The sequence below is a fragment of the Amblyraja radiata genome, chromosome 25 (assembly GCF_010909765.2).
Source record: "Amblyraja radiata isolate CabotCenter1 chromosome 25, sAmbRad1.1.pri, whole genome shotgun sequence".
Classification (NCBI taxonomy): domain Eukaryota; kingdom Metazoa; phylum Chordata; class Chondrichthyes; order Rajiformes; family Rajidae; genus Amblyraja; species Amblyraja radiata.
In genome coordinates, this window is record NC_045980.1 from 11,127,667 (window position 1) to 11,147,015 (window position 19,349).

General features: G+C 44.6%; 1 protein-coding gene across 1 annotated transcript in view; it reads right to left on the minus strand.

The window, feature by feature from the left end:
• The window catches only part of tpcn1 (two pore segment channel 1), an 83,010-nt gene that overhangs the window by 45,289 nt on the left and 18,372 nt on the right, over nt 1–19,349 (minus strand). Inside the window, exon 2 of the mRNA XM_033043141.1 lies at nt 1,967–2,097. Coding sequence (XP_032899032.1) covers nt 1,967–2,097 — 131 coding nt within the window. The remainder of the gene's footprint in view (nt 1–1,966; nt 2,098–19,349) is intronic.

The following is a 19,349-nucleotide window of genomic DNA, read 5'->3' on the forward strand; positions in this document are numbered from 1 at the left end:
AAAGAGTAAATCTAGATATTTCATGAGTGGAGGCAGGAAACAGTTCATATGGTCATTGGTAGGTACTGAAATCCATTATTTATGAACATTCAAATTAAGGACTTTCACTCAAGCCATTACCTCTCTGGCATATACACCGATTTATGTGTCAATTATTGCTGTAATGAACTGCAAAGCACTTTTTATTCACAGAAATAATATTTCAAAACACTGTTTCAAAAAATCCATAATCCATTTTGACCAGATTTCACTTCAGGAAACGTTTTCCAGGGATGCATCCTTTTATAAACTGAGGATTGCCTATATATTAATTTTAAATCTGAGATTTGTAAGATTTTTGCATCTTAAAGGTGTTAATTGCTAAAACGCATATGTGAATAAATGGAATTTAGGTTGTGAATCAGCCTTTCACAGAACGCAGTGAAAAGCCTAGAAAGTGCAAGGGACAACATAGCCTAATCCAGTTATAGAACTGTTGTTCAGATGAACCAAGTGCTTCAGGTATGTTAGAACAGACAACAGAATGAAGCGCTACTATTTCACCAAGTGCCAGTCTGACAAGGTCGGTAACAAGGCTAAACCAAATGCACCGCATTCATTATTACTGCCTGATGCCCAATAACAAACTTGAAGTTTATCTTCACACATAGCCTCATTAGCCCCCTATTACACATTTTCTTCACCCCTCTCCACCTACTACGTTTTCCCATTATCCTTCTACTCCTTCCACAAGGTCCTGTTCCCTATCCGCACTGTTCCCCTCTGTCCACTATTCCTTCCTTATTTTTCCGTACTCTTCACCTTCCTCCCTTATCAGATACAATGATTCCCCTTTCTTGTCTCTAATCAATCGCTTGTTACACAGATCCATCGATCACTAACCAGGTCTTGCCCCACCCTGCCCCTCACTTTGATATTCTGGCTGCCTGCCCTACTCTGGTCCAACTGAAATGTTGACTGTCCATATCCCTCCGCAGATGCTGTCTAACCCACTGACTTCCTCAAGCAGCTAATTTTTTTCTCCAGTTTCCAGCATCTGCAGTTCCTTGTATCTTCATGAAATTTACGCCTTATGTGGCAACTGCTTATGACTGCACCTTCCATAAGAAGTAACAGTCTATGATGTTACTTAACGCTCTATGATGAATATAACTGAATCTATAAGGAATAATTATTTTCAACTACGAATGAACTGTCATAAAAATCCTGGGAATTATAATGTTCAAATACTTCTTTTGCTCATAAGATAAAAAGGCATCAGAAAAAGAATATGGTTCCACTGTGGGGGAAAAAGCCTTCCGTAGCATACGCTAAACCTGCAAAGTATTAACACATGCAAATTGAATTCCACTTTTGAAAGTTGACTTCAATAGAATTAATGCAACCAAATATTAAAAGCAAAGTTCAAATACAAATGTTACTACAATATTTGTTTAGTGCACAATGCAGTGGTCAAGGTTTTTTCAAAATAATGGAATTATTGAATAAAGCAAGGAAGGTGACCGGTGCAAACGTTTCAAAATGTGGGGATTTTTATTCAACTGGAATGTACCACAGGAATCAAATATTACTCTAGCCCAATTTTTAATACTCTTATATTTGGACTCCATCTATTATAAAATAAAAATATATGTCTAAGCATATATTTAAATTTCTAATGTTCTAAAATGGTGAAAACCATTTGTACTATGCATGCAACTAACCTCAGAAAACTAAGTATTACCTTGAGTTGGGAAATAAGGGAAGCAATCTGTCAAGAGCAGAAGTGTCATTACAAGGATTATTTGTAATTATCGCTAAATATTTTGTGAAGTAAAAACTAATGTCAATTTCTCAGCAAGCAGCAACTAACTCACCATCAAGCGTGTTACATCACATACATGCTTTATACTAATACACTCGATATTAGTTCCTTTTTAATAGCTTTATATAAGCAAGACTATTAAAATCACAAAATGCTTCATACCTGCAGGTAGATTGCTGCTTCCTGATAATTCATCTCCCAGACCTGTTTCAGAGAACCATAGCTTGGTCTGTAGTCTCGAACGTCCGGTGTCACCACCACTTCAGCAGTGATAATATCATATCCTCCTCCATCTATTAAGAGGACAGAAAATGGATGGTTCAAGTAGCAGAAGGCCAAACAGGTCATGCATTACCTAAGGAAATGCATCTTGAATTTCATTCATCATGCACTAGAGAGGGAAAATTTCATCATTCTGTCATACAAGTACTAAAACCAGCTGACCTAGAGCGATTGCAAAGTAAGTGCTTTTTTATTACTTGGAATGGGGAGGAAGAACGAGAAAAGAAAACACAGGGAAATGTTTTACAGTAATGGCATATAAATGAGCATTTCAGAAAGTAGAATTAAATTACTCAGAAGTTTTATCCTCTGAAGAACAACATATTTTTGCAGAACTTATTTGCATATTCTTAGCTTTGTGAAAGTTAAGATATAACGTTTCCTCTATTCAGTGCATGAGGAAACCAAGCTGGAGGATGAAGACCACATCATTGTATTGTAAATATCACAAGGGATGGGCAAAATAGGCGACATAAATATTGGTAAGTTACACAGGGCACTCACCGGTTGTAGTTTAGTATTCGGTATAGGTAATCTTATGTGCAGACTTGCAGAGAGAAGATGAGCACATCCACACTATCCCAAGGACTCATATGAAGACTATAGTTTACTTGTTTTCATGCCAGGGCTGGTGTAGTTATATACTAAGCTGGATAGGATTTTGTCTGCCCTGTCCGGCTGAATGCAGGGATTAGAAGTGTTAAGCAGTCACCTCCATCGCAGGGGGTTATTTGGAGTCGGAACAACACGTGCTTCACTTTGGAAGTCATGTGCACTTCCTTTCAAACCTCACTGACAATTTTATCGGACAGCACCAACGACAGCTGTGGTCTAGTAACAGATAGAACTCGCATCAAGTATTTTCATTTCTATACAGTCACACGTTGATCCAACTAAAGATCTTGTGTCTGCTGTAAGGGATCTGCTTGATGTTCTCTAGCAATGATTCCCAACCTGCTGTGACAAGGATGCTCACGGACCATCATCAATGTTGAGCAGCAGTCAAATGAGCTCAGCATTTCACACAGAGTTTAGATCTGCTGGTAAGAGCTTATCCGAGAAAAGTATCACTTGTGGCTTTATAATGGGTGTCATTCTCTAGGAACTACACAGGTTTTGTAGTGAGCCCTTTGAAGTTATAGGATAAGGAAATTGCTGATAGATGTGCTTTCTTTCCTTTGTGTTTAATAGTATGTGTTAAATGTATGTTTTTAGTGTTCTTTAGCTTGTTTTATGTGGGCACTATCTAATTTTTAGAAGACCAATATCACATGGTAACCATTGTTCAACAGAAGCAGCATGTTGGTCTTAAGAAGGGTCTCGACCCGAAACGTCACCCATTCCTGCTCTCCAGAGATGCTGCCTCACCCGCTGAGTTACTCCAGCATTTTGTGTCTACCTTTGATTTAAACCAGGTCATGAAATGGAATACAATGCTACAGCTTGAAATCCAAGCCAAATAGAAAATATTTGGAAGCATAGAGCTCTCAAGCAGCATCGAAAGGGACAGACACAGAGTCGGTTTCAGCATATTTTAAGGCAGAGATAGATAGATTCTTGACTAGTACGGGCGCCAGGGGTTATGGGGAGAAGGCAGGAAAATGGGGTTAATAGAGAAAGATAGATTAGCCATGATTGAATGGTGGAGTCGACTTGATGGGCTGATTGGCCTAATTCTTCTGCTCCTATCACTTATGAACTTTAATAGACAGAGAACAAGAATTTTGTTTTACTCCAGGTGAGTGATGATGATTGAAAGACAGTGATGATTACCCAAGAATAACATTGTCTAATCTATTCCTAAACCCGAGACCTCTACCCCCATAAAGCACATGGGCATCTGGTGTATCAGAACTTGCATAAGCAGGTTCCCGTCCTTGTCTCAAGCCATCTTGATTTGGAAATACATCTCATCACCTAGTCCAAATCCTGGAATTCCCTACCCAAGATCTGTACCACAAGGACTGAATAAAGTGGCTCAATAAAGTGGCTCACCACCATCTTCTCAAGAGCAATTAGGAATCGGAAACAATTAGCCAATGATGCTTTTATTTATTCCATAAATAAGTAAAAATTAATTAACTTTTTTATAATTCTGAAGAATTTAGGTAGCTTAGTGGAAACAGGGCCAAAAGTCCAGAAGGTATTTAAGTTTTGCAGATTTTATAAGCATGAAAGGAATATGTAGATTCAGGGCCAGGGGGGGGAATCTTGGAGAATTTTGGGTTGTTAGGCTGGACAAACAAGCAAAGTTGGAGAAAAGAGTGGAGGGTGTTTGGGAATTAGTATTAGAGATTCAGCCGAGGGATCTGGACAGATGCGTATAATCTTACTGATTAGTTCTCTCATTGTTGCTGTTGGTGTTGAAGATAATGTCAGAAAAGGCTAGGGAGTAGATTCAGGCAGACAGTTGGTAACAGAGAAAAATATTGAGGAGTCACCTTTGCTTTCCAGGATGAACCTGAAGCCACAAGCAGTGATCCATCCCACCAATGAAGGCAATGGATCACTGAGTCTGCGTGACTCATGATAGCAGAGTAAAGATAAACACTTTAACACCAAGAATAACTTTGGTATGCGTGCATACATCTTTAACTGCCAGCAACCAGGCAATAATTATGAATGAGATCCAAGGTTGCTTCCTTCAAACTGAACAAATTGGTCAAGTTTCTAGGAATAAATATCACCAGCAAGCAAACAAAAGCTTTTCACTGTATCTACGTACACGTGACAATAATAACTGAACAAATCTATGGCTCACATTTGTTTGCAAGCTCCATACAAATTAAGGCTTATGTACAATGAGCGAACAAGTGATATCCAGTTGATGTTTCGTGGCAAAATAATTTTACAAACTGTATTTTTTTAAACTAATTCTGGCTTGAAGATTGCAAATTCCAAATCATTAAAAATATTCTATAATTAATTTATAATTTTAAAACACGGTGAGGCCAATAGGTTTACAATAAAAATTCATGAAAACCTGTGGCATTTTAATTAAGTTACCAAGCACAATTCAATCAATCAATCAAAGACTTTATTGTCATTCAAAAATACACCAACAAATGCAAATCTGAACGAAATTTTGTTGCATTTGACTCACCGTGCAACATAAAATAACAAAAGGATAAAATAGATAAAAAGATAAAATAGATAATAGTGGCAGCACATTATTTGGAATTCAAGAGTCTGATGAGTCGGGGGAAGAAGCTGTTGCAAAACCAGGCCGTTCTGCTCCTTATACTGCGATACCTTTTCCCAAGGGCAGCAGAGTGAACGAGATGGAGATGTTTGGGGTCTTTTATAATGCTGTTGGCCTTGGACGAGCAACGTTTGCACGCAATGTCCCGGATTGAAGGAAGAGAAGTCCCGATGATTTTTTTCAGCCATCCTCACCACTCTCTGCACGGCCTTCCAGTCGTAGGCTTTGCAGTCCCCAAGCCAGACAGAGATGCAGCTGGTCAAAATGCTCTATATGGTGCCCCTGTAGAAAGCGGTGAGGACGGGATGGGGGAGGTGAGCTCTTCTCATCCGGCACAGAAAGTGCAACCGCTGCTGCGCTCTCTTAACTAGTGATGCGATGTTTTGTGACCAGGTCAGACTGTTCGTGATCTGCACCCCCAGGAACTTAGTGCTACTGACCAACCCCACATCAATGTCATTAATGTGTAGTGGCGTGTGAATGTGCCAGTTTCTCCTGAAGTCAACGATGACCTCCTTTGTTTTGTCAACATCCAGGACCAGATTATTCGTGTTGCACCAGTCCACCAGTTGTTTCATCTCCTCCCTGTAAGCCAGATCATTGTAGTCCCGGATAAGGCCCACCATTGCTGTGTCATCTGCGTACTTCATGATGTGGTTTGACTAACCCTGGCACAACAGTCCTGGGTCATCAGGGTAAACAGCAGTGGACTCAGGACGTAGCCCTGAGGGGAGCCGGTGCTCAGAGAGATGATGTTGGAGGTGTTGTTTCCAACCCGCACTGACTGGGGTCTGTCAGTGAGGAAGTCCAGTAGCCAGTTACACAAAGGGGTGCTGAGGCCCAATGAACCCAATTTGCTTACCAAGTGCTGAGGGATGATTGTATTGAACGCTGGACTGAAGTCCACGTACAGCATTCGCACATGTGTGTTCTTCTCCTCTAGATGTGCCAGGTTCAGGTGGAGTACGAAGGATATGGCGTCCTCTGTGGAGCGGTTTGGCCTGTAAGCAAACTGGAATGAGTCAAGTGTGGGGGAGAATCTGGAGGTAATATGGTCCCTGACCAGCCTCTCGAAGCATTTCATCATTATGGGAGGGAGTGCTACATGTTGAAACATGTTATTGCAGATTTTTTTGGCACTGGTATGATGGTGGCAGTCTTGAAACACGATGGGATAACAGCCTGGTTCAGCGAGGTGTTGAAGATGTCAGTAAGGACGTGCCAGCTGATCAGCACATTCCCTGAGCACCCGGCCTAGTATGTTATCAGAGCCTGCCGCCTTCCGTGTGTTCACTCCTTTTAGGGTCCTCCGGACATCCACTGTATCAAGACTGAGTGCCTGTTCATCATAGTGAGGAATACTTTTCCTCGCAGGTGTGTTGTTGAATGCTTCGAACCGTCCAAAATATTTATTGAGTTCATTGAGGAAGTTTATGTTGTCTTCACAGGGTGGTGGAGCAGTCTTATAGTCTGTGATGGTTTGGATTCCCTGCCACATGCGCCTGGTGTTCATGGGGACATGAAAGAAGCTCTGGATTTTCTGACCATGGGCACGCTTTGCTAGCCTGATGACTCGGTTCAGGTTGGCTCTTGCGGATCTGAGTGCCACCAAGTCACCGGATTTAAACACGGCATTTCATGCTCTCAGCATTCCACGTACCTCAGGGCTCATCCAGGGTTTCTGATTGGCCCGTATAGTGATGGTCTTGGTGACACAGATATCCTCTATGCACTTTTACATGTAAGCAGACACAGATGCAGCATACTCCTCCAGGTTGGTGTGTTGACTGTCAGTTGCAGCCTTCTTGCACATGTCCCAGTCGATGCACTCAAAGCAGTCCTGTAATGCTTTCATAGCTCCCTCTGGCGACACCCTAACCTGCTTCACAGGAGGTTTTTCTCTCGTAAGCAGGGGCCTGTATGCAGGAATTAGCATCACAGAGATATGGTCTGAGGAGCCAAAGTGGGGGAGGGGGACAGCCTTGAATGCCTTATTGATGTTTGTATAAGCTAGGTCCAGTGTGTTCACTGCCCTGGTTGCAAAGTCCACATGTTGGTAGTAATGTGGGAGAACAGTCTTCATGTTGGCCTGGTTAAAATCCCCAGCAACAATGAAACCACCATCTGGGTGTGTCGTTTGCAAATCACTGATGGAGCTATAAAGAGCATTCAGGGCCTCCTTAGTGTTTGGACTGGGGGGGATGTACACGGCTGTGATGGTTATGATAGTAAATTCCCTGGGCAGATAGAAGGGTCTGCACTTTATTGTCCAAAACTCAATGTCTGGGGAGCAATGATTTGAGACCACCGTGGCATTATTACACCAGCTGTTATTAGTGTAAATGCACACACTACCACCCCGGGATTTCCCACTGAGAGCGCAGCTCCTGTCCAATCGGAATGTTGTTCGGCCCTCCACGCTAATAGCGCCGTCGGGAACAAAGGAGTTTAACCATGTCTCTGTTAAGATCAGGGCGCAGCAATCTCTCACCTCCTGTTTGGTTACTAAATCCAGCCTCAGGTAGTCCAACTTACTCTCCAAGGAGCAGACGTTAGCGAGCAGAATAGATGGAAGCGATGTTCTGCAGGGGTTAGCCCTTAGTTTCGCCGTTAGCCCCCCCACCCCCCCCCGAGTGCCGCGCTTCTGCTTCCTGTCGCACCGTTTCCTTCGAGTGTGGCCAGTGCTGGTAGGAGACTCCGCAGCTTCGCAGGCCGCTGATTCCAGCCGACGCAGCAGTCCGAGACTCCGTGGAGTATCCAGAGTGGCCGGATCCACGACCGCTGAACTGCCGGATGCACGCAGCTCCAACACGAACCGACAGTCACACACCACCTGCATTCCGTCACACTGAGCAGTGACCATCAAACTCTCCGGACTAAGTAAGTTAGTTACTGTTAACATTCTATTGCTATCGGGAGCCAGTGCAACCGCAGCCGAGCAAGGCGCCGCCATTTTCTCATTTTCAATTACATTAAAATTCAAAATATACAGCAAATGTTCTAATTTGGAGACAGAATATTTGTTTGATACAAATGCCACGGAGCTGGCAGTCAACCAAGTTGGCAATAACATTTATGAAATGAGAGATTCTCACTGCATCAAGGTTGTCTCTACTGTCTGCAATGACATTCATTTTAATCTGCATTTTATCAAGGTCAGGCATCGTTTCAGCAAGTAGTTTTGTTATTCTATCATGCAAACAGTTCTATAGCAAGGCCAAAAAGGTCATGAGAGAGTTACAGTGTTGCAATGAACCTCTGATGAGGGCTAATTTTAACCTGAGGTTGGATTCCCATTATTAAAAATACACATTTGGTGAGTTTATCCATTTAACAGCTCGGATATGATTGACCAGCAGGACCATAGTCTGATCCTTTGTGCAACCCGTTTTTGGCAAGGACTGTGGTATTAGATTAGATTAGATTAAACTTTATTAATCCCCTTATTCAGGGGAAATTCTGATGTCCTTGCAGCACACTAATAAAAATACAACATAGCATTCAAAAAGAAGTTCAACACAAAAACATCCCCCCACAGTGATTCCCACTGTGGGGGAAGGCACAAAGTCCAGTCCCCATCCTCTTGTCCACCCAAAGTCGGGCCTATTGAGGCCTCCACAGTCGCCGCCACGGCGCCCGATGTTCTCGCCAGGTGATGGTGCTCCGGCGTCGGGAGAACCCCCAGCGGCTTGGGGTGCCAGGAACGGCCACCTTCCCACCGGAGACCGCGGCTTCCAAGCCAACAGACCACGCCGGACGGAGCTCCGCACACTGGCGATCTCAGCAAGAGATCCCAGGCTCCGGGATGTAACGTTCAGCGTCGCAGCTGGCCGCTCCACAGAACCGCGGCTCCACAATGTTCTTATCGGCGGTCCCAGCATACTGGAGTTCCAGCGCGGCGACCCAGGAAAGGCATCGCCCGCTCCGTAATAGCGCTCCAGCGCTGCGCCGCCGCCAAAGCCGATGTTCTGCGCTGCCGCCAAAGCCGATGTTCTGGGCAGGTCCCCTCAGGGAAACGTCGCTCCAGGACCCGCTGGTAGGCCGCAAGGACAGGTCGAAGTCGCTGCTCGGAGGAAGGCAACCCCTCCGACCAGGTAGGGACTCGAAAAGCAGTTTCCCCCTTCCCCCCCACCACCCCCCACACATAAAAAGATCAGGCCCCCTGACTACACACTCAACGTACTAAAAATAATAAAAAAGAAGGGAAAAAAAACGGACAGCTGCAGGACAGGCAGCCGTTCAGGACAGCGCCTCCTCCGGATTGTGGCCTCCTTTAACTCTTCTCCATCTGATTGCTATTTAATGACTTCTGCTGGAAATGTATAATAATAATAATACATTTTATTTATGGGCGCCTTTCAAGAGTCTCAAGGACACCTTACAAAAATTGAGCATGTATAGGAAAAACATGTAAGGGGAATGAAATAAATAGTAGAGACATGACTAGTACACAAAGTAAAGACAGAATTCAATACAAAACACAGCATGAGGCAATTAATGCACAGATGAAAAGGGACGGGGACGTGGGGCTAAGGATAGGCAGAGGTGAAGAGATGGGTCTTGAGGCGGGACTGGAAGATGGGGAGGGACACGGAATTGCGGATCAGTTGGGGGAGGGAGTTCCAGAGCCTGGGAGCTGCCCTGGAGAAGGCTCTGTCCCCAAAACTGCGGAGGTTGGACTTGTGGATGGAGAGGAGACCGGCTGATGTGGATCTGAGGGACCGTGAGGGTTGGTAGGGGGAGAGGAGGTCAATGAGATATGTGGGGGCCAGATGGTGGAGGGCTTTGTAGGTGAGGACCAGGATTTTGTAGGTGATCCGGTGGGAGATGGGAAGCCAGTGAAGTTTTTTGAGGACTGGAGTGATGTGATGCCAGGATTTGGTGTGGGTGATGAGTCGGGCGGCTGCGTTCTGGACCAGTTGGAGTCGGTTGATGTAGGTGGAGCTGATGCCAAGGAGAAGTGAGTTGCAATAGTCCAGTCGGGAGGAGATGAAGGCATGGATGAGTCTTTCAGCAGCAGGCGGTGTGAGAGAGGGTCTGAGTTTGGCGATGTTGCGGAGATGAAAGAAGGAGGTTTTAATGACATGGCGAATGTGAGGCTCAAGGGAGAGGGTGGAATCAAAGATCACGCCAAGGTTGCGGGCCTGGGGAGATGGGGAGACAGTGGTGCCGTCGATGGTGAGAGTGGGGTTATTGATTTTGCTGAGTGTGGCTTTGGAGCCTATGAGGAGAAATTCTGTCTTATCGCTGTTGAGTTTGAGGAAATTATGTTGCATCCAGGTTTTTATAGCTGACAAACAGGAGTTGATATGGGAGAGGGGGGGGTTGTGGGGGGATTTGGTGCCAAGGTAAATCTGGGTGTCATCAGCGTAACAGTGGAAGTCCAGATTGAAGTGGCGGAGTATCTGACCAAGGGGGAGGATGTAGATGATGAAGAGGTGGGGGCCGAGTACGGAGCCTTGGGGAACGCCTTGAGTGACTGCGGCTGTAGCAGAGGTGTGGTTGTGGAGAGAGATGAAGTGGGATCTGTTGGAAAGGTAGGAACGGAGCCAGCTGAGTGCAGAGCCTTCAATGCCGAGGTCCTTGAGTCTGGTGAGGGGGATGTTATGGTTCACTGTATCGAAGGCAGCGCTCAGGTCGAGGAGGATGAGGATGTTGAGGGAACCAGTGTCAGCAGAGGTGAGGAGGTCGTTGAGGACTTTGAGGAGAGCAGTTTCTGTGCTATGGAGGGGGCGAAAGCCAGATTGGAGGGGTTCAAGTAGGTTATACGCAAGGAGGTGGGAATTAAGTTGCGACGCAACGATACGCTCCAGGGTTTTTGAAAGGAAGGGGAGGTTTGAGATTGGGCGGTAGTTAATGAGAGAGGAGGGATCAAGACCAGGTTTCTTTAAGATTGGTGTAACGGCAGCAGTTTTGAAAGCGGAGGGGACAATTCCTTGGGACAATGAGGAGTTGAAGAGATTAGTGAGGTAGGGGCAGAGTACGGGGAGGCAGGACTTCAACAGGGGAGTGGGGAGAGGGTCGAGGGAGCAGGTGGTGGGTTTGGAAGAGCTGATGAGTTTGGAGATTTCAATAGGGGTGACCAGGTCAAACTGGGAGAGGAAGCAGTGTGGAGGAGGGGTAAGGAGGTCAGTGGAGATGTTGAAAGGAGGGGCCGTGGTAGGTGGTGGAGTAGATGCTGAGGAGTCGGGTACAGGGGATAAAGATCGATAGATGGTGCTGATTTTATCAGCGAAAAAGTGGAGGAATGAGTTGCAGAGATCCGGAGTAGAGGTAGGGAGAGTGTTGGCTCGAGGCTTGAGGAGGTTGCCCACTGTTGAGAAGAGGGTTCTGTGGTTTAGGCAGGGATCGGTGAATATGGAGGAGAGGTAGGCAGATTTTGCAGCAATGAGGGCATCTTTGTAGTCAGTGAGGTGGAGTTTGTAAGCTTCAAGGTGGACTGTGAGAGATGATTTCTTTATTAGTCGTTCGAGTTGGCGACCAGTCTGTTTCAGTTTACGAAGTGCAGGTGTGTACCAGGGTGAGGATGTGTTGAAAGTTACGGTTCTTGTTTTGAGGGGGGCCAGAGTGTTGAGGGAGGTAGACAAGGTGGAGTTGAGATGGTTTGTGAGATCATCAGGTGAGATGGGGGTTGAGTCCAGTGGGAGAGTGGTGGAGAGCAGGTCAGAGAGATGGAGGGGATCAATGGATTTTAGATTCCGGAAGGTGATTTCTCGGAGGAAGCGGGGGCGAGGTGTCGGAGAAGGGATGGTGAACCGTATAAGCTTATGATCAGAGAGGGGGAAGAGGCAAGGATGGAGGTCGAGTACCGGTTGATTTATGGAGCAGACCAGATCAAGGATGTGACCTTTGTCATGGGTGGGAAAGGTGACGTGCTGAGAGAGAGAGAAGTTGTCCAGTAAAAAGGCGAATTCAGATGCGAGCTTGCAGGTGGGGGAGTCCATGTGAATATTTAAGTCACCAAGTAGCAGCAGACGTGAGGAGAGGGATGAGGCAAGTGTGAGGAGTTCAGTGAAGTCAGATAGGAAGGAGGGGTTTGGTTTAGGTGGCCGGTAAATGAGGATGACTGTCATGGAGGAAAGGGCTTTGAAGGCGAGGAATTCAAATGATGCTACTGGGGGGAAGGTGAGTTCAGTGATACGAAAATTCTGGTTAAAAATAACAGCGAGGCCACCTCCATGGCGGGAGGGGCGGGGTTTGGAAATGTAATTAAATCCAGGTGGGGATGTTTGATTGAGGGAGAAGAAGACATTGGGTTGTTGCCAGGTCTCAGTGAGCAGAAGGAAGTCCAGAGTGTTGTCAATGATTAGTTCATGGAGGGCAAGGGCTTTGTTGTTGAGCGACCTGGTGTTGAGGAGGGCAAAGTTGGCATTGTGAGAGGGTGGAGGGATGGGGGCAGGCTGGAGAGATCTGAGGTTGTCCCGGTTGACAGTGCGTGCGGTCAGCTGGGGTGGGGGGTGACGCGGTTGAGGGGGGGCAGAGCGTGGTAATGAGCAGAGGGATGGAATGGAACGTCCGTGGTTGAAGCAAACACGCCTGCGCCGAGAGCCTCTGTGGATGTAACGGGGTCGACGCAGAAGTCCAAGCTGTTTAACGACCTGGATGCAGGATGGGTTGTGGTTGTTGCAGAAACCAGCCATCTGCAGAGTTGAGTATTTGAGCATGATGGTGAGGGTGCAGAGAGGTGTCCAGCGGTGCAGGTGCAGGTGGAGAGAGTATCCAGCGGTGAGGGAGCAGAGAGGTTGTCCAGCAGAGCGGGTGCAGCGAGGTGTCGAGCAGTGAGGGAGCAAAGAGGTTGGCCAGCAATGCAGATGCAGCGAGGTGTCCAGCAATTGAGGGAGCAAATAGGTTGTCTAGCAGAGCAGGTGTAGAGGTAGTCCAGTGATGAGGGTGCAGAGGTTGTCCAGCAGTGCAGGTGCAGAGAGTATCCAGCAGTGCAGGTGCAGAGAGGTTGTCCAGCAGTGCGGGTGTAGAGATGATCCAGCTGGTGCAGGGAGGTGTCCAGCGTCCAGCGTCGATGGTGCGCAGGCACAGGAGGTGCCCAGCATCCAGCGTCCAGCATCGATGGAGAACAGGCACAGGAGGTGTCCAGCGTCGATGGTGCACAGGCACAGGTACAGGCAGGTAGGTAGGTAACAGACGTCGGGGTGGGGGACAGCGGGCGGGGAAGCGGCGAACAGTCAACGCCAGCGTCCTCTCCGGGCAGCGTGCAGGGATTCAAGCGGTTCTGGCGGCTAGCTGTATAGGCCGCAGGGGGACGATCGTTCAACGGCCGAAAACGGCCAAAAAAGACCACAGACCACCTCAACTGGAGTGACCCTCCAGTGGTCCCACGACAGGTGGTAGATCAAGACCTCGTCCGGGATGAAAATATACCGCAGTCGGCAATTGAAGGAGATGAAGCCGATTCGCGGTAAGGGACTGTTGTTAATTTGAAATTCCCGCCGCCGCCGCCATTTTCCCGATGAAATCAGTGATCTTCAGATGATTAGATTGCATTGGATGCCTCCCTGCACTACAATGCAGTGTCAAAAAAAGACTTATGCATAAGTACCACCATAACATGATCAAATAATGGGAATGTTAAATGATAAGAATCATCACAGTCAATGCACAGAGAGTAAGGAATAAAACTGAAGAAAAAAGAAAACAAATAACACTTCCACTGCATGTGTATGTTTAAAATGACAAATTTTATCTGCCTTGCATTACAACTGAGAATATCTTTGCTAAAAGTTACAGGAAAATCATATCACAAACATATTAGTTTGAAAAGCTGTATAAATTTTGCTGCATCAAGAGTTATTTTCTTTCTTCAACCTTGTATTCTGAATATGTAGATCAATAGTAAAATCAATTTAGTTCCAATCGTAGCAGCATTTCCTCTTCTTGTAAGAATCGTCACACTGGCTATCGGCATATTATTAGCTTGAAATTGGGGGAGGGAATACTTGCTTCTGGAGATGGAGATCTCTGCTAAACTGATTTCCACACTCATTTTCATAGATGTGTACCAGATATGATTATTGGAGAGTAATCAGTAGAGCCAGGAAGTTTAGGCACTAAAAAACCCTGAAATAGGCAGGCAAAAAGGCAAAATAAAATTACAAAAAAGGCACGAAAAAGGCACATTGACAAAAAAGGCATAACAAGGCATTTATTTCCACCAAAATATGGTTAAAAATGATAATATAAAGGTATACTACATTAAATGACCAAAGTTGCCTGGTTGCACATAATTACTAGCATTCTTCTCAAATTATCTGGTATTAAACTATGCTGTCTGTCAGACAGAATATGCTTCAGTTGTGAAAAACGTCTTTCTACCTCAGCTGAGGTCACTGGTGCATACCCGAAATAAGCTACAGACTCTATATTCATGTCGATATCTTGTGCATTACAACTACCTTTTGAGAACTTTAGCTATGTTTTCTATTTCTTTAAGATCTTTGTTAGCTAAAATCACTCTCTCACATTTTCCTTGTATGTCTTTACCTCCATCACCAGGTACTTTACGAATATTGTCAGTTACTTTGTTGAAAACCTGCAAGTTATTCACTAATATTTTGCCACGTTTCTCAAGGGAAGTGATAGCTTGTGGGAAGTTTGCAAAATTGGAAGCAATAAATACAAGATCTTGGTGGAGGGACTTTTTCTGCATGATTTCACTGACGATCCTGACCGCAGCAGATTCTTCTTCAAAATAGTTGACTATTTCCTTTATCTTTTCAAAATTTGCATCATAGTAGAATACAGCAGGGAGCCATGTACCCCACCTAGTCAAAACGGGCTGAGGAGGTAGTGGAATCTCGGGTGCTATTTCCTTGAACAACTGCACGCGTGACGGTGCTTTGAGGAAGATTTTATTGACATTGAAATCTAGGCGAACAACATTTTGAAACAAGCTACGTATGTGTTTGGCAATTCTATGAAGTCCTTGAGCTAAGAATGTCAAATCCAACATTTTGGGGAATAAAACTAAGTCACAAACAGAAGAAAATTCTCGTGTTTTATACCTTCTTTCCAAAGTACAGCAAGTGAAGATATAAACAACTGAGCAATAGTTGAGCTGTTTGACTTCTCCAATACTTCCGATGCCAACAAATACTCCTTTGATAGTTGACCTGCCTCCAGTGTACCGATAACCACATTGGCAACATATCTCCCCACAGCATCGTTGTCTCGTCTATTGAGACTCATATTTTGTTGCATGCTACTTCATCTCTAATTTTCTGCACAACAATGTTGAAGTTGCTGTCAACATAATTTTTCCGTAATAATGACTCGCTTGGTCTATGTTCCTCTGTCTATTTCTCTAAAAAACCTCCGAGAGGTTTGTTTTCCAATTTCCACAGTGGAATTCCAGCATCAATGAATGCCTTGCACAGATCACTCGAAAACTCATATTTGTGACTGGAGCCAGCAGTAAATGTAGTGAGGAGACAAGCTTAGGTATTTCGCTTGGGTAGTCAACACACCAGCAGTATCAACATTGACTTCTCCCATTTTAGATAGACCTTGTCTTCCCCCTCCTCCCCCTCCCAGCTCTCCTTCTAGTCCTACAGTCTCTGCCTCTTCCTTTCTTTTTGCCGCCCCCCCCCCCCCCATATCAGTCTGAGGCAGGGTCTCAACCCGAAACATCGCCTATTCCTTCTTTCCATAGATGCTGCCTCACCCGCTGAGTTTCTCCAGCATTTTTTGTCTACCTTCGATTTTTCCAGCATCTGCAGTTCTTTCTTAAATAGTTCTTGGAGAAGACTGAACCAGCAGGCAGAGGCACAAACAAATGAATGACCGATGGTGGCGCCCCCGATTTCGCCCTGGTGGTGGAAGTTTTCTTGTAATAACATTAATATTAATGTGTTAACATAGAAAACAGTACAACTAGGTAAACAGCAAGGCCTTTTAGCAAAGCGGTAAAAAAAGGCTGATTTAGGCACTCGATCATGAAAAAGGCATTATCCTGGTGAAATCATCAAAAAAGGCATGAAAAGGTATTTATGGCAAAATCCTGGCTCTAGTAATCAGGTATAGACGACTCAACTCTTTGATTGTTGTATCTCAACAGTAACACCATTACATGATGCCCTGAATAAAATTAGCTGCCTCTACAATGACATAGTATCATACCTGAAATATTGTAAGCCTACATAAGAAAAGACCAAACTCTGGTGCTTTATTTTACGTGGAAAGTTTCCAAAAGAGCAACTTGAAACCACAAGTAGAATATCATGGTGTTCAAATAGAATCCACACACTATCCTTGTTCCCCTCAAACAGAACTGCACATAATTGGAGGTTCTTTCTTTTGAAGTAACATGTTTATGTCAGAGGAAAATCCCATTCAATTAGACACATTCAAACAATTGCAGAAATGCCTGGCTCTGCATCTAAATCAGCTTTGGTTAGTTGTGAGGAAGGATTGGAAGTTTGTGGGTACTGATCAGAGTCGATCAGCAGATGGAAGGATAGACCATGATCAGGCAAGGGGAAAATCAGTGAAGTGAGGAATAAAATCAATATTTGGGTGAACAAGTTGATAATTGGAAAGGGTGACATGTGGATCTGGCAAATCACTTAAACTGTGATTCAATCAATATATTGTTTGGTAGTTTTGGAAATTCAATGTACGATAGTTAAAGAAAGCTAGACCAATTTTACTTTCATTTTCCAAAATAGAATCTATTCCTCAGTACATTGCTGCTTAACTCAAAATTCGTATAATTCAATTGTATTTATACAGCACTCATTCTGCCCGTGTTGCTTAATTCAGATTAATTAATATTTCAACTTTCTTAAACCATATAACCATATAACAATTACAGCACGGAAACAGGCCATCTCGGCCCTACAAGTCCGTGCCGAACAACTTTTTTCCCTTAGTCCCACCTGCCTGCACTCATACCATAACCCTCCATTCCCTTCTCATCCATATGCCTATCCAATTTATTTTTAAATGATACCAACGAACCTGCCGCCACCACTTCCACTGGAAGCTCATTCCACACCGCTACCACTCTCTGAGTAAAGAAGTTCCCCCTCATGTTACCCCTAAACTTCTGTCCCTTAATTCTGAAGTCATGTCCTAAATTAATTTGAATAAATAGGCATGGCTTAATCTCCACTTAATGTCTTCCTCTTCAAACTGTTTATTCAGTATTATTCATACATCAAATACAAACTTATGAAACTTTAATACTTTAAGAGGCTTGAAAAAATGGATGACTTTTCAAATAAAACATGGTAGTTTTTTTTCCCCCCCAAGACAAAATTAGAAGAAAGTTACACTCAGTAATACCATTAAGTAAAATATAAATACATAACAAAGATAAATCTACCAATTATGTAAAGCACAAATGAAAAGTTTAGACATACCATTTGTCTCAAATTCCCTAATGTAGAATGACTTTTTCAAAGGGCTGTGCCTAAATTGATCAGAGCAGACACAAGTTACATCTGTACATTCCACTGATGCAAAAGTGAAAATAAGGCACCTTGTACTTTATTACAAAGTACCGGAAGCTACAATTTATATAATTTGACTCCACAAAAAACAGGCAATCATATTAAAAACAAAACCTTGCAGTTTTTTTTTTACTGATTTGTGCATACAATTAATCTATGTTTTAGTTTTAGAGATACAGCAAGGAAACAGGCCCTCCGGCCCACCGAGTCCGCGCTGCCCAGTACACTATCCCACACACACTAGGGATAATTTACACATTCACCAAGCCAATTAACCTACAAACATGTGCTTCTTTGGAATGTGGGAGGAAACCAAAGATCTTGGAGACCAAAGATCTTGGAGAAAACCCATGCGGTCACGGGGAGAATGTACAAATTCCATAGACAGCACCCGTAGGCAGAATTGAACCTGGGTCTCCGGTGCTGCAAGCGCTGGAAGGCTGCAACTCTACTGCTGTGCCACGGTGGCCCCCAAAGGGGTGTGGATGTGCAGTTTACCAAGGAATCCTAGTACCTTGGAGTTAAACTAAAGCATGTGAAATCCTACTGCAACCTGTTAAATGAGTGAAACCACTTGCGCTGCCAGCCATGCCAGAGTAATCAAGAAATGTGTTATACAATGACATATTTGGTTTTAGCTGCATGCTGCAAACTGCAAATTCTGCGAGTTCAGCATAAACATGATTCTGGTATCAATTTGACACTAAAGAACTGTAGATAGCTACTTACAATAAAAAATCCTTTTGCACATTAACTCAGAAAATGTTGCTTCTGTGCAATCTGGTTTATTTATTGACGCGGTTTAAGCAAGTGAAAACATAGTAGGTACTAGACTAAGTGGTCACCATGTTCACACAGGACGGCTGGTCCCACGACGCAATATTCCACCTCTCCACCAATTCCAATATTGGTGACCAGTGGGGGGGGGGGGCTTTCTGGAGTGCTGGTATGGGTTCTTGGGGTGGCAGCTCAGTCCCTCAAGCCTGATCTGCTGGCAGCTCACTCACGGCTGGTGGGCTGGCAGTTGACTCATGACTATTCCTTGAAATTCCATTTCAAGCAGGGTGCAAGGCCACCAAATTCAAGTGCAATTTCCAACCACTTCAAGCAGGGTGCAAGGCCACCGAATTCAAGTGCAGTTTCATACCACTTCAAGCTGGATCCAAGGCCACCAAATTCAGTGCAGCTTCATGCCATTTCATGCAGGGTGAAACCACCATAAAACCACACAAAACACCAAACTCACAGTTCAGTAGACATTTAGTGTGTTCAGTTGATTCACAGCACAGAGTCATGACCTCTCCTTCCCCCATCATGCAGAAACTGAGCCACACCCACACTTCTGGGTTTTATAACCCCTCCCCCTCCCACCGGAAAAGGTGTGGCTTTCATGGTGTGGTTGACAGGAGAGAGATTCTCAACATTTTTTAAACACTAATAACACTTTTATTTTTCATTGATGGGAAGAATTCTTTGCACCTGCTCAGCGGAGCAGGGACCGAGTAAGATGGCCAAATATCACAGCCGTATGTGGTAGCGTTTTATCTAAAATCAATATACAGTGCAAACAGGAAGTAAGTGCATTTGCAGTAGTGCC